We start from the raw sequence: 15,417 nt of genomic DNA on the forward strand, positions 1-15,417 counted from the left end.
CTCTGTAGCCTGGACTTCTGGCCTCAATTTCCCCAGCAGTGGTCGCCGACTATTTCTTGTAGCAGGAAATATTTGGGGTGGCGTTGAGGTCTTTGAGGATGGAACTCGGGGCAAACACCCTTTTTCCTCCCGGCGCGAGAGGGTCGGTTTTTTGAGAACGTCCCCGCCCGGCCGGGCTCGACGCTTTGTGATTCCGGCGCGGGATCCCTCCTGGCGCCCTCTGCGTGGCTCCCGCCGACGCGGGCTTGCCGGGGACCCTAGGCAGAGGCCGGAGATGCGGAGAGGAGATTCCCCGCAGCGGCCCCTGGGGCTGGGGGCGCTGGGGGGGGCGCGCTGGCTGAGGAGCCTTCTCGCCAAGCGGCGCCCCGCCCTCGCCTCGAGCTCCCCCAGGCCCGGCGCAGCCCAGGTGGGGGTGGAGCCGCCCGGGCCTGAGGATGATGGAGGAACTGTCGCCATCACCCCCTCTTCCCCCACACCAACACTCCTGTGTTCTCTGGGAGGAGGCTCCCCGAGAACTGGGTGTGTGCGGGAAGCTCCCACAGACCACGGCGGTGTAGGCAGGGGGCTACTCTGGCCTGCAGAGTCCCGGACGTCGTGCCAGAAGACGAAGGGAGCCTTCCATTACCTGCTTTGGGCCAACCCTCGTTTACTGCCAGGAAAGGGGGCACCCAAGGAAGCGTTTGTGGCAGCCTAGAGGTCTGGGTGTGTGTCTGAGGAGGGGTAGGGTGTTACTTTCTTGACGTGGGGGTCTGGAAGGATTGAAATTTGTAATCACAACTATACCAAGAGGCGGAACTGAGGGGAAGGGGATGAGAAAGATCTCCAGAGATGGCCAGGAACAGTGTGGTAGGGGAGCAGGTCTGGTCTCCCTGCTTCCCCCAAACCCAATCCCCAGATCCAAAAGGGATCAGCTGGGATGGGGTGTCATACTGGTCGGGCGTCCTCCTAGCAGAGGAGCCCCTGCTGTGGCCACTTTAGAGGAGCTGGGCTAGAGGGAGTGAGCTAACTGCTGGGAAGAGTGGGGCGGAAGGGCCAGGAGAGGGCCTGCGAGGGTGGGGGTGTGGCTGAGTGGGCATCCAGGCTGGCGGAGAGGAGACGGAGGAGGCCCTTGTGATGCAGGCTGAGGGCTGCCCCTACCATGAGCAAGGATGGCTGGTTGGTGCTGCAGAGATTCTTTCAACAGTGTATTGAGCACCTATCTGGCAGGGCCCATGGTGGGTGGTGAGGATGCAGTACAGTAGTAACATATATACCATCCTTTCCTTAATAGGTCTCTCGACTGGTAGGGGATTGATTTGTCTATTTACTGAACCAATGAGCACCTACTGTGTGCCTAACGCTGGGAATAGAATGCTTTAGTCAGTCATAGGGAGATAGATATATATATGTTTTTATATCTTTTACAATGTAATAGACCTTGATGCATCTGTTCTCACTCACTTAGTTCTCCCAAATAACTTCAAGAGGCAGGATTTATTATATCTATTTCACAGGATGGAAATCGGTTCAGAAAGGTGAAGTCACTTGGCCAAGGTCACACAGCCAGGCAGTGATGGAGCGAGGGTTTGAGCCTCGGCAGTCTGAGGGAAGAGTGCAGGTGCCTGGAAGCCCTGCAAAGGCCGACAGAGGGTTGTGGAAGGGAAGGGCGAGCAGCTGAGGGTTGGCACTGTTTACTGTGGGAGATCTCTGAACGGCTCCACCCCAGACAACCCTGCTTACTTATCTCCCCGCCCAGACCTTCATTTGTTCCCTGGTTGTTTTGTGCTCACTGTGCTGCTGCCTATTGTGTAACAACAGTGTGGAGGTGGGAGTTTGGGGGTCCAGGGATGACCTGGTCACTGGGACATTGATAGCTGCCTCTGTGTGTTTCCTCTGTGGCCACGGCATTCAGCAGGAAGTGGACCCCCGTCCTCGAGGTGGGCTGGAAATGAAGGAGAACCCTCTCCAGCTGTTGACGCAGACAGTGTTTTTCCTTGGCCTTTCCCGGACCCTGCCCCTCCTACCTCACTGTGCTCCTTGGGCCAGAGGAGGATAAGTCAGTGTCCCTGCTGAGGCCCAGGCTTCTCGGGGTCCTGGGCGCCCATGTCACTGGGCAGAGGTGGAGCCAGCCTTGCCAGGAAGCCAGCCAGGACTTGGGGAAGGGCAGATAAGGCACAGCTTCAAAGGCTCGGGTCAGGCACTAATAACTCCCAATAACTAACCACTGGGGCAAAGTTCAGGGCTGGTGGGAGCAGGGGAGAGGAAAGGCCACCTCACTGTTGTTATGGCTGCTCTGACTCCCTGCATCCCTAGGGTCCCTGAAGCAACCTACCTACGAGGCCTGGGGTCCCTCAGTCCTTGAACCCTAGGCTGTCTTTCTGTTCTTTGCCTGGCAGGTCTGGCAGCCCAGGGATGAGGTGTGTGTGTGTGTGTGTGTGTGTGTGTGTGTGCGCGCGCGCGCACTGCGGGGGTGCGAGTGGGGGTGCATAGCGAACATCGTAGTCTAGCCTTGGGGGGTAGTTTCTGTTGACTTCCCTTCCCCCACCCAGCCTTTCCCCCCAGACTCTAGGATGTGTTCCTTCTCAAACCCTGACTTCCACTTACTACTTCTGTGACCTAAGACAATTAATTATTCTTTTTGAGCCTCAATTTCATCAACGGTGCTGTGGGGAGCCATGTAATAATAAATAGTACTCACTTCAGAGGGTTGGGAGGATTAGATGAAATAATGTATGTAAATGCAGTAAAATCTCAGGAAGTGTTACCTCCGACCTGGCTATGACAGGGAAGATTGTGGTAAAAGTGATGATGATAGAGTTTGCACTTCTGTCTGAACTCCTAGGATTTAGCATCTCTCAAAGCTATTCCCCAAAGTTCGGGGCCATTGCTTCCTGCTTCCTGAGGATTTCTCCAGGTCCTTTCTCAGGAATCAGAATTCCTAAGGGTGGGGCCAGAAAGTCCTCATTTTTAAGGGACTCTCCAGGTGCTTTCAAGGGCCCTCTTCAACTCTTGCCCCTGCTCTAGGTACCCTCCTCCAACCCCATTTTCCCCCAAATTCTTCCTACCTCTCAAGAACAACCCCCCCCCCCCGCCCCACCTTCCTTGTCTTGGATATTCCTTTGTGATTCTCTTTCATGGCTCCTCTACTGGCTGGAGGTAAGGGATCTCTTAAGAGTGACAAAGTGAGAGAGGGAGAGAGAACATTGGGGGCAGGGGGGTGCGGGTCACAAACATGTTGTGTTTTTACTGCTGGAGAAGCGTGAGGGTTGGGATTCTGAGAGGGGGAAAGAAGCGCCGGCTGCACATCCAAGTCACCCAGCTCTGCCAGGCCACGGACCTCTGGATTTGTAGCCAAAATTTGTGAGCATTCATTTTTCTTGGAAAAATCTGAACCATAGTTTCATAAAATTTGTAAAGGGGATGCGACCCAAAAAGCTTAAGAATCCTTGATCTAAAGAGAGTGGGTGGAGGCGAGCGGCCCCTGTCTTCTTTCTCCTTTTTCTCACATTTAGGGTAAAACCCTTGTAACCCCCACCCTGCCAAGACTTATGCACGGAAGGAATTGGTGCCCATGGCGATCGCGTGTTGTGCCTGTGCTGGGGGCGGGGGCGGGTAGAGGGGAAATGACTGGAGAGTGGATCCAAATGGAGCTTGGGATAAATTCCCCCTTCTTTTAAAGAGATTAAGATTGCAGCTGGGAACAAACACACAGTAATTTGATAACGCCTCACAGACTTGAAGCTTATTCTGAGAAGGACCCGGGAGGGGCTGTGCTTTGGACAGGCTATGGAGAGGAAGTGGAGTGTTTGACTTGTGTAAGCAATCTGTGTGTTCAGTGAGCATTTGCTGAGAGCCTACTATGGACCTAAACAGAGAAAGATTACATTTGCCTCCAGCAGGTTCTCAGTAGGGGAACTGGGCAAGAAAACAAGCAAGGGCCACACCAAAAGTGCCGGGACAGGTTAAGCCTGGGAGCTAAAATAATCGGCCATTCAGGAGCCCTGACTGGAGCGCCTGCTGTGTGCCGAGTCCAGGGTAGGATCTTGGGGATTTAGGAGTCCACAGGGCCGAGGTTCTCCTGCTCTTTGCTCCGTCTTGTAGGAAAGAGAAGCAATTCACAGCTGATTTCCCAAACAACTACGTAACTACAGTTGTGCTTTGAGGGGCATTTGCTGAGGACCCATTGTGTGCTAGGCATGTAGCCCACATGATTTCAAACTCCCTAGATAACAGGTAGTATGATCCCCATTTTACACATCAGGAAACAGGCTCAAAATCATTTGCTCCAGCTCGGGCAGCCAGGAAGTGGGCAGCTGGGGTTTGCCTCAGACTGTCTGACATCATGGTCCCTGCTCTTCTCTACCGGCGGCCTCCCATGTGCCAAATGGGTCCAACCACAGAAAACGGACAAATAGTCACTGAGTTAGAACCATTGTCAGCTCCGCCATAGCAGTACCTAGGACAAAGCTGAGCACATTGGAAGTGCCCAATAAACATTCACTGAATGCATGACTGAACACCGACAGTGTGCCCAGATTTACAAAGGAGCAGGGGTGGCGCTGGGGGGTGAATGTAGGGAGCCCGGTCCCTTCCTTCTGGATGTGTGTTGTGTGAGGCAGAGAGCACAGGATTAGGGGCACAATACTGGAGCGCACATGGGCGGGCAGTGTCCCGGGCCGCGGTGATTCATGGTCGAGGGATTGGGGCAGACAATAGAAGCTGGGTTGGAGGCCAAGAGGTCACTGTGGGTTGGAGAGGCCTGGGAAGGATCCTTGCGGTCCAAAGCCTGCCTTCAGTGGGGTGAGTGCGGCCTCTCATAGAGCCTGGGGTGGGATTTTGGGTGTTAGTGGGGAGGTGGGGAAAAGAGACTGGACCTGAGCCCTTTGTTAAAAATGCTGGGCCAAAGGCTTTGAATTTTAATGGAGGGGCTGGCTATGGTTTTGTGGGAGAGGAGGAGAGAGTCAAGACTGGGACAGTAGCTGGTAGGTCTGGCTGGAGTCTGCAAATGCACAGCCTCAAAGCTGGGGGGAGATGGGCCGAAGAAATGGGTTATTGGGGTGTTGGGGTGCATGTTGTGGTTGGCTAGGGCACAAAGGGCTAATTGGAAGGCCCGGGGGGGGCGGGCAAGGAGAGCTGGGACTGGGCTTGTTAAGGTGGGGACAGGCCAGGTGTGAAATAGGGGTCAGATGTTTGCAGGGATAGGGATCAAATAGAACCAGATGTTCACAATCAAGAGACTGTGAGCAGGGAGGGGGTGTGGTCAGGGAAAGGCTGATGGTGTCATTGGCACCTCTGTCCCAGTTAGACCTGCTGGGCTCCCCCTTGCTAAGGACAGGCCAGGGCAACTCCCAGTTCCAATTCCAGGGCTAGTCAGGCCTGACCACAGTGCTGACCCCAACCTCATCCTTTACTACCTTCCACATAGCTGCTGGGGTCTCCCAGATGTGCCAATGGAAGGCGGGGAGGGAGCTGGGAGGCGCCCTGGCAACTGTGTGTGCCCACAGGTGTGCCAGCTCAGGGCATGTGTGTTTGGGAGGGAGTCTGGGGAGGCCTAACACCTTACTCCTCAACCTGAACCGTTCCCAGGCCTTGACCGGTGCCCAGTTCAAGATGGCCCCTCATGGGGGATGGGGGACATTAGGCACTGTGGGTGATTTCTGTCAGACAAGAAGGATTTGAGATGTCATAACTCACACACATGTACTGACTTGGCATCTCAGAAGAGACAGAAAGAAGACATCATCCCCTCCAGCCAATCTGAGCGGCCCTGAGTCTGGGTCTGGGGAGTGTAAGAGGTACTTCTGTCTCTTTGCTGGTGTGTGTGTGTGTGTGTGTGTGTGTGTGTGTGTGTGTGTGTGTGGCAGCGGTGTGGGGGGGTTGTGCTGGAGGCCTCGCCCTTTCCACTAGCTGTCTCTCTATCTCAGTATCAGGGTAATTACCATGAGTGACTAAGGCAGGATACTGGTGAGGAGGTGCTGGGCAGAGCCCTGAGTAGAGAGCAGGGCGGGAAGGAGGGAGTGTCAGGTGGGTCAGGGCGTTCCAGGGGCGGGGACTGCTTCAGACCCATTCCAGGTCCCTTACCGGCTCCTCCAGCTGGGGCAGACACCAGCTGCTACGCCCAGCTCTGGCCGAGACTCAGGGCTCTGTGCTGGGCCGAGCTCTCCTTACAGGCGGCAGAGGGAGAGTGCGGGGCTGGCTCGGGGCAGCCCTCAGGGCCAGATCCCTGCTGTCAGCTGACCACCTCTTTTGCTTGTTCCCCTTGCAGCCCTCCTGATTCTGGAGCCTGCCAGGATGGGAGCCCTGAGGCCCAGGCCAGGCCCTGGGGGGCAACAGTTGCTACTGCCGCCCTTGCTGCTGGCACTGCTACTCCTGCTGGCGCCATCCCCAGGCCACAGCACTCAGGTGGTGTACAAGGTGCCGGAGGAGCAGCCGCCCAACACCCTCATTGGGAGCCTCACAGCCGACTACGGTTTTCCAGATGTGGGCCACCTATACACACTAGAGATAGGTGCCCCGTACCTGCGAGTGGAGGGCAGGACAGGCGACATCTTCACCACTGAGACCTCTATCGACCGCGAGGGGCTCCGTGAATGCCAAAACCAGCTCCCTGGTGAGCCCTGCATCCTGGAGTTCGAGGTGTCTATCACAGACCTGACGCAGAATGGCAGTCCCCGGCTACTGGAGGGCCAGATAGAGGTACAGGACATCAATGACAACACACCCAACTTCGCCTCACCGGTCATCACGCTGCCCATCCCTGAGAACACCAACATCGGCTCACTCTTCTCCATCCCAGTGGCTTCAGACCGTGATGCTGGCCCCAATGGCGTGGCATCCTATGAGCTGCAGGCCGGGCCTGAAGCCCAGGAGCTCTTTGGGCTGCAGGTGGCAGAGGACCAGGATGGGAAACAGCCACAGCTCATTGTGATGGGCAACCTGGACCGGGAGCGCTGGGACTCCTATGACCTCACCATCAAGGTGCAGGATGGTGGCAGCCCCCCACGTGCCAGCAGTGCCCTGCTGCGGGTCACTGTGCTCGACACCAATGACAACGCCCCCAAATTTGAGCAACCCTCCTACGAGGCTGAACTGTCTGAGAACAGCCCAATAGGGCACTCCGTCATCCAGGTGAGAGTCCCCTCTGCCTCATTGTCTGGGTGACCCACATTGAGAAATGGGAGCCCACCCTAAGCTGGTGAGAATTCCCTTCACTTAGGGGGAAAACCACCAGGATAGTATGGTGAGACCTCTCGTCCCTAGCCCCAGCCAGGTGAGACCTTCTCACCCCGCCCTAGCCTGGGATAATTTCTTTCCTCTGTCAAGTTGCTTTGGTGACAGTGACATAGCACGTGACTAGTAATTCCCCCTTCCCCAAGGCAGACTCAAACTGGAGAAATCTCAGAGAGGTAAAGCCCCCTCTCAAGTCAATGGATCTTCTGCCCAGCTGTGTGAGTGGAGCTGGAACAAGGGAAACACCTCTGTCCAAGTAGGATCTCTCCAGAGGAGAGGGCATCTTCCCAACCAGGGACCCTTTAGCCATATGAGATTTTCCTGAAGCTGAAGGACAGAGCCTGACTTTGCCCTCCTGCTTGACAAAGGCAGATGAGATCATTTTAGCCAGATGAGTCCTCAGAGTTCCAGAGAACTGCACTCAGATGTCTGTATACCGGCTTTCTCCACTAGGCACAAGGTGCCCATGGGTGTGGGGTGCTTGGCGCAGGGGGTGGTTGGTAGCCTCTGCTGAAGTTCTCAGCACCCCTCTCCGTGGGAACTGCCCCAGGGGTTGGGCAGCTTGGTGGGGCCAGAGCCTGGGAGGGAGCAGAGAAAGCGTCCCAGCAGACAGGTGGGTGTATCTCCCACTGCCATCTCAGCCCTGGCCTCCTGCCAGCCCCAGCTCCTTTCTCCTTCCCCCTGGGCTGAAGCTGTCTGTCTTTGATGTGAGGGAGCTGAGGAGGCCTCAGCCTGCCCCGGACACCGTTACCCGTCCTAGGTACCCAGCCTAGGAAACCCTCCGTCCTGTGTCCTCAGACTGAAGTGGGGCATGAGGAGGCGTTTCAACCCTTTTCTTTAGAGGCTGGTGGACTGGCACCCATAGAAGAGACACCAAGAAAGGAAAGGGAGACAGACAGTCGGGGATGGGGAATAATAATAGCCTAGGTGCCAGGACTGCTCTAAGCACATTACGTGTATTATATCATTTAATCCCCACAGTACAAGGTAAGCATTATGCCCATTTTACAGATGGGAACCTGAGTCCATAGAGTTTAGGAAACTTGCCTGATACCATCCAGCCTATATGCTCAGATACCACCTTGGCTGTGCCCAACAGTCTGTCTGGCTTCAGAGCCTGTGTGTATAGCAGCTAACGCCCCTCCCACTGGGTGAAGCAGGAGAGTGGGGCAGAGGGAGGGGGGAGGGAGACAACCAGCAGTGGAAAAGAGGCAGAAAGAACTGAGCAAGGATAGGAGGGAATCAGAGACAGAAGTCGAGTCCTCGGCAGACAAAGGGAGATAAAATGTCAAGAGAAGCAGATAAGAAGCTGGGTGACCAATCTGGAGACAGGGAGACAGTGGGACTCATAATGAAAATGTCGGGCACAGATAGATAGATGGGGTGAGTGGGTTGAGGGGTGAGCAGAAACTGCTTGGTTTTCAGAGGGTGAGAGTTTGGCCCATAGCGGTGAGCAGAGACCAGGGTAGCCGTGAACCCAAGCCTGGGTGTCTCTACTATGTCAGAAAAAGTCCTGGCAGAAAGAAGAGACTGGCAGTGGCTTGAGGGCCCATGGGTGGGGTGCCCAGCACTGTGTTAGCACTGGTCTTCAGAGAAGGACAGATAGGAGGATGAGTGGATAGATGGACAAACGAGGGATCAATGCTATTTAGGGAGCACTCGCCATGTGCTGGGCGGTATTGGGCACTTACACGTATTATTCCATCTAATCCTCACCACAGCCCCATGAAATAGGTTCTATTGTTATCCCCATTGTATATATTTGTAGACCGACGCTTGGGGAGATTAAATAATTGGCTCAAGTTCACACAGTTGGGAAGTGGTGAAGTTGGGATTTGAACCTGAGACCTTTCTGCTCTGCTCCCCAGAACTCTGCCAAGTTATGCCTGTCTCCTCTTATCCCCCAGCCCACCTATCATCACATTCTTTTGTACCTAACTTATGGCCATTTCTACCTGGTTCCCGTTGCCCCCATGTTTGTATAGAGTGTGCTTCGGTGTTGCCCTGGGAGGGTGTGCCCAACGCGAAGGGACAGACAGTTCATTGTTTGAAGCTGGGAGCCCAGCCTGCTGCCAGCAGGCTCTGTGGCCTGCACCAACCCCTCCCTCCTGGCTGCAGGCTCTGCTGGATTCCTCAAGTTGGTGCCTAGTGAGCACCAGCCCAGTGGGAGGGGGAGAAACAGGTTTCCCCGGTTTGACAGAACGGTGGCCTGGCCAACTCCTTCTGACCCATATCCCTACCTGGCTGCTTTCAAAAGAAATCCCCTCACCTGTGTCCTCCAGGTGGACATGTGGGTCTCCAGTGAGATGCAGACACACATGTGCACAAACACATATACCTTCTTCCACAATCACAGATTCACACAATCGTAAATGCGTGTGTGCATGTGTATTATACACATATGTCATACATACACACCATCTCTACTGCTCACACCTTTCCAGCTCTTCAGAAGGGTGGAAGGCCAGTTTAATTGGGTGGAAGGGCTGTGCCAGTTGGACAACTGGCTCCTCATTCCCATATTTGGGCAGAAATGGTCAGTAGAATTTAACTCTGCCCTCTCCCGTCTGCAGTAGCTGCTTGCAGCTCTGTTGAGGACTTGCAGGCAGCATCTGTGTTCTTTAGGGAAGTAGACGGGGAATGTGTGCCCGAGTGTCAGGACTGGGAGAAGGGCAGTACACGTGCTGCTCTGGGAAAGGGTCCTGCATGAGACCCGTCATGTCTGCCGTGCTTGTTGGAAAGGCAGCCTGTGCGTCCCTTGATTTGCTGTTCTGGAGTAACCTATCCCTGTTTTCCTTGCTTTCCTCCCCTGCTCTGTAGGTGAAGGCCAATGACTCAGACCAAGGTGCCAATGCAGAGATCGACTACATGTTCCACCAGGCGCCCGAAATAGTGAGGCGTCTCCTGCGCCTGGACAGGAACACTGGACTAATCACTGTGCAGGGTCCCGTGGACCGTGAGGACCTAAGTACCCTGCGCTTCTCAGTGCTTGCCAAGGACCGAGGCACCAACCCCAAGAGTGCCCGTGCCCAGGTGGTGGTGACTGTGAAGGACATGAACGACAATGCCCCCACCATTGAGATCCGGGGCATAGGGCTGGTGACCCACCAAGATGGGATGGCCAACATCTCAGAGGATGTGGCAGAGGAGACAGCTGTGGCCCTGGTACAGGTATCTGACCGAGACGAGGGAGAAAATGCAGCTGTCACCTGTGTGGTGGCAGGTGATGTGCCCTTCCAGCTCCGCCAGGCCAGTGAGACGGGCAGTGACAGCAAGAAGAAGTACTTTCTGCAAACCACCACCCCACTCGACTACGAGAAGGCCAAAGACTACACCATTGAGATCGTGGCCGTGGACTCGGGCAACCCTCCACTCTCTAGCACCAACTCCCTCAAGGTGCAAGTGGTGGATGTCAATGACAATGCACCTGTCTTCACCCAGAGCGTCACTGAGGTCGCCTTCCCAGAAAACAATACACCGGATGAAGTGGTGGCTGAGGTCACTGCCAGTGATGCTGACTCGGGCTCCAATGCTGAGCTGGTTTACTCCCTGGAGCCTGAGCCGGCCGCCAAGGGCCTCTTCACCATTTCACCTGAGACTGGAGAGATCCGGGTGAAGACGTCCCTTGATCGGGAACAGCGTGAAAACTACGAGTTGAAGGTGGTGGCAGCTGACCGGGGCAGCCCCAGCCTCCAGGGCACTGCCACTGTCCTTGTCAATGTGCTGGACTGCAATGACAATGACCCCAAGTTTATGCTGAGTGGCTACAACTTCTCAGTGATGGAGAACATGCCAGCATTAAGTCCAGTGGGCATGGTGACTGTCATTGATGGGGACAAAGGGGAGAACGCCCGGATAGAGCTCACAGTGGAGCAGGACAACGGTGACTTTGTTATCCAGAATGGCACAGGCACCATCCTCTCCAGCCTGAGCTTCGATCGGGAGCAACAAAGCACCTACACCTTCCAGCTGAAGGCGGTGGATGGCGGTGTCCCACCTCGCTCTGCTTACGTTGGTGTCACTATCAATGTGCTGGATGAGAATGACAATGCACCCTTTATTACTGCCCCTTCCAACACCTCCCACCGGCTACTGACCCCCCAGACACGTCTTGGTGAGACAGTCAGCCAGGTGACAGCTGAGGACATTGACTCCGGTGTCAATGCTGAGCTGACCTACAGCATTACTGGTGGCAACCCTTACGGACTCTTCCAGATTGGGTCACGTTCAGGTGCCATCACCTTGGAGAAGGAGATTGAGCGGCGCCACCATGGGCTGCACCGTCTAGTGGTGAAGGTCAGTGACCGCGGCAAGCCCCCGCGCTACGGCACAGCCTTGGTCCACCTTTATGTCAATGAGACCCTGGCCAACCGCACGCTGCTGGAGAACCTATTGGGCCACAGCCTGGATACGCCGCTGGACATCGACATTGCCGGGGATCCAGAGTATGAGCGCTCCAAGCAGCGTGGCAACATCCTCTTTGGTGTGGTGGCTGGTATTGTGGCCGTGGCCTTGCTCATTGCCCTGGCGGTGCTCGTGCGCTATTGCCGGCAGCGGGAGGCCAAGAGTGGCTACCAGGCTGGTAAGAAGGAGACCAAGGACCTGTACACCCCTAAGCCCAGCGGTAAAGCCTCCAAGGGAAACAAAAGCAAGGGCAAGAAGAGCAAGTCCCCGAAGCCTGTGAAGCCAGTGGAGGATGAGGACGAGGCCGGGCTGCAGAAGTCCCTCAAGTTCAACCTGATGAGCGATGCCCCCGGGGACAGCCCCCGAATCCACCTGCCCCTCAACTACCCACCAGGCAGCCCTGACTTGGGCCGCCACTACCGCTCTAACTCCCCACTGCCTTCCATCCAGCTGCAGCCGCAGTCACCCTCAGCCTCCAAGAAGCACCAGGTGGTGCAGGACCTGCCGCCTGCAAACACATTCGTGGGCACCGGGGACACCACGTCCACGGGCTCTGAGCAGTACTCCGACTACAGCTACCGCACCAATCCCCCCAAATACCCCAACAAGCAGGTAGGCCAGACCTTGCGGCTCAGCACGCCCAAGCCCCCACCCCACCCCTACCACGGGGCCATCTGGACTGAGGTGTGGGAGTGACAGCGCAGGTGTGTCGGGTCTGTGTGCTCACCAGCCCTCGTCGGGGCCGGACCAAGGCAGCGGTGGGAGGTGGGACCAAAGAGCGAGGGGTGTGGAGATGCTGGGGTCCTGGTCGGTGCCTCACCCAGGTATGAAGGGTTAGGCGGAGTGAAAATTGAGGGAGGGTATAATCTCCTCCTGTTCGCTTCCCACTGGGAGAGGCCTGTGACTTGTCAAATCCCGGGACACTGCACCAGCTGCTGGGTCTTGCAGGTGGGGGCTGATGGGCAGGTGAGCAGAAGGTTTGGAGGCAGAGGGGGAAGGGAAGTGGAGAAGTCCCCTCCAAACCTGGGTCTCCGTCTGAGGCCAGCCATGGTGCTTCTCTTGAGGGAAAGGAGAGACCTGGGTCCTAGCAGGTAACTGGGTGGGGACTCTGTCAGGGAGGGGGCCGCCCCATTTGTGCCTTCTATGTGTACTGTGTGTCACCCGCTTCCCCACGCCAGGCTCCTGGGGCTGGGTCTCAGTTTCCCAGCCCCAGTTCCAAACACTTATCTTTGACTATAATAAAGTTCTCTATTTTTGGAGTTTTGGTTTCTTATTTTCCTGGAACTGAGAGAAGGAGTGAGAGAGACTGGAAACAGCCCTTTGTCCGTAGGTCCTGACCCAATTTTCCCATCCCTTCTTTCTGCCCCTTCCCACAACCTGGACCTGCCCCTCTGCTCCAACCTTTGTTAATGTACCATCTTCCTGTCCACCCATGTCCATGTCCTTGTCCCGGGAAAAGTGCCCTTCCGAGAAGCCTTCAACATGTCCCCTTACGCCATGTTTGTGAGGCCTTCACCCCAGAAGTGTCACCCTTCACCAAGAAAGGGCAGGTGGGGATGCACTCAAGTCCTGCCCTTTCTCCACTGGCTGAGACTTGACCTTGCCAACCTGCCCATAGTGAGCATCTCTGATAGAACAGAACTCAAACGGGAGCACCTGCCGCGTGTGGAGTGTAGCCTGCCTGCCTCCGGTGAAGGCAGAGACCTTCCTGATTTACCAGCTGCCTTCCCTCGGGTCAAGACCTTCCCGAGTCCCTTTCCCAGCCTCTTCATCGTAATACTCAACACCCAGCAATTAGCTGGCCCTTCCCTGTGTGTCCCCAGCATGATCACCATCCTGGGCTGCCTGGAGGGAGGGGCTAGGGAGAGGGGAGGGGATCCTCAAGTCCTTTGAATCGACCCGCTCCCTATCCCCACTTTCAGGGTGCACCCTGCTGCCTGGGGCAGAGACATCCTAGTCCTGCTCCCTTCCTTCAGCTCCTTGCTCTGGCCACCTGGGTTGCCGGCTCTCACTCTCTCTCTCTCCGTCTCTCACTTCTTGCTCTCTTGGGTCTTCTCTAGCTGTTTCTGAGGGGAAGGGGAGCTAAAGTCTGGGTGAGGGGCCTCAGGTCCTGGGTGAGTCTCTGAGGCCAGAGGCAACCTGTCTCCATGGCGATTGAAGAGGCTTGAGACACTCCCAGGAGGTCAAAGGCGCCAGCTCTCTACTCTGATTCCATCCACAAACTCCCCCAATCCCCTAGGGGTAGCCCCAAAATAAAAACTCCAGGGGGCTTTGGAGGAGTGGGGCATGGGCAAGTGAAATCTAGTTTCATCTCCTGTCTCCTGGACGAAATAGCATCTCCAGGGCGACCTCCAACAGCTCCTGATCAGTCATTGTTTTTCGTTCGCATCTTGCTGCCACCAGCTCTTCTATCCTTTGGCTATTCTTTAGCTCCTTCCTCCTTTTCTTTCTCAGAGCCTGAGGGGTTATCCCTTACTTGGCTCCAATCCAAACCGTGCACGGAGTCACATTGCAGACCTTCTCTCGCATTCGGCCTCAATCGAACCGAACTGCCACACCACTATCATCACCAAAACAAAGACTGAGTTCCTAGTCTGTGCTCAGAAGAGTACTAGACCCAGAAGAAAAATGGACACCTTTGTACAAGACGTACCAGTGAGAAGATGAGGCACTCGAGAATCTTAAGTGTCAAATGAGAAGTGCCATAGTAAAACTTTTCCCAACTTGTCCCATGACTACTTCTACTACTTGCTTCCTTTTTGTTTTTTGAGTTTTTACTAGGTGCAATGTACCATGCTAAGCACTTTATGTGAATTAGCTCATTCAATGCTCATAACCTTTGTGACATAGGTCATTATAATGCTCATTTTATAGAGGTGAAAACTAATTAGTGATGAAGTCAGAATTCAAGCACAAAACATCATGAAACTTGATTTCCAGAGTGCTATTAATCATCATACTATTAAAAAAAGCGGGGGGGTCCATGATCAAGTTAATTTTGGTAGTAAGAGCTGCATTATCACATTGTCCAGTTACAGGCTCTGCGGAGCCTGCAAGAAAGGAGGAACCTGTTAAACTATGTATCACTGTTTCCCAAATTTACTTGGCCATAGTGCCCCGTCCCTTTCTCTGAGGAGCACAGTATGGGAAGACCTGCATAGGACACAGGGTGGGCTCCTGGGAAGAGAACGTGGAACGGACAAGCAGGAGTTGGGCGGGAGGTTCACTCTGAGCCAGCTCCTCAGTCAGGAGTGAGTATGACCACATTGGGGGCAGGGAGAGGGCAGAAAGCAGAGCGTTCTGGCTGCAGTGGAGGGTGCGGGAGAGCCGCACGATGAGCCTGGGAGAGCTATATAGGTGGCAGAGGACACAGCTGCCTTGCCCCAAGTTCCTTAAGAGGAGATGGGGGCCCCAGAGAGCTCATGAGTTTTGGATGAATTGAGTTTTACGAAGTTCAATGGAGTGTATGGGAGACTTAAAGGGAGTAAGGGGAAGGTACAGGATTGAAACAGTGGTCTGAACTGAGCTGGTGGCAATGAAGGATGGATGGACGGATAGATGGATGGATGGATGGATTTGGCTGAATTTAGGGAGAAAAGACCCACGGGACTCAAGGGATAGTTGGATATGGAGTAGGGATGGGAATGAGGGGAGAGCTAAGCAGGATTCCCAGGTAGATAGACTTCATCCTCCTGAGTCTGGGTGACCAGATAGTGATGACATATAGATCATTATCCATGCAGAAGTTGACTGAAGAAAAAGAATTTGGTTTCAGATCTTCTGAAGGGCCAGTGGAGACAGCCA

At 55.0% G+C, this 15,417-nt stretch overlaps 1 protein-coding gene across 4 annotated transcripts in view; it reads left to right on the forward strand.

Moving 5' to 3' along the window:
* PCDH1 (protocadherin 1) overlaps window positions 1–15,417 on the forward strand; it is a 37,511-nt gene that overhangs the window by 1,719 nt on the left and 20,375 nt on the right. For 3 of the 4 annotated variants that reach the window (XM_054568275.1, XM_054568276.1, XM_054568277.1), the window contains exons 2-3: window positions 6,245–7,107; window positions 10,030–12,225. In XM_054568275.1, coding sequence (XP_054424250.1) covers window positions 6,245–7,107; window positions 10,030–12,225 — 3,059 coding nt within the window. Of the gene's footprint in view, window positions 1–6,244; window positions 7,108–10,029; window positions 12,226–14,067; window positions 14,338–15,417 lie in introns of those variants that run through there. The other variant, XM_054568278.1, reaches the window with a different exon arrangement.

Source organism: Pteronotus mesoamericanus, unplaced genomic scaffold, assembly GCF_021234165.1.
Source record: "Pteronotus mesoamericanus isolate MK-2021 breed Mesoamerican mustached bat unplaced genomic scaffold, CSHL_Meso_final contig_2, whole genome shotgun sequence".
NCBI classification, from domain to species: Eukaryota; Metazoa; Chordata; class Mammalia; order Chiroptera; family Mormoopidae; genus Pteronotus; species Pteronotus mesoamericanus.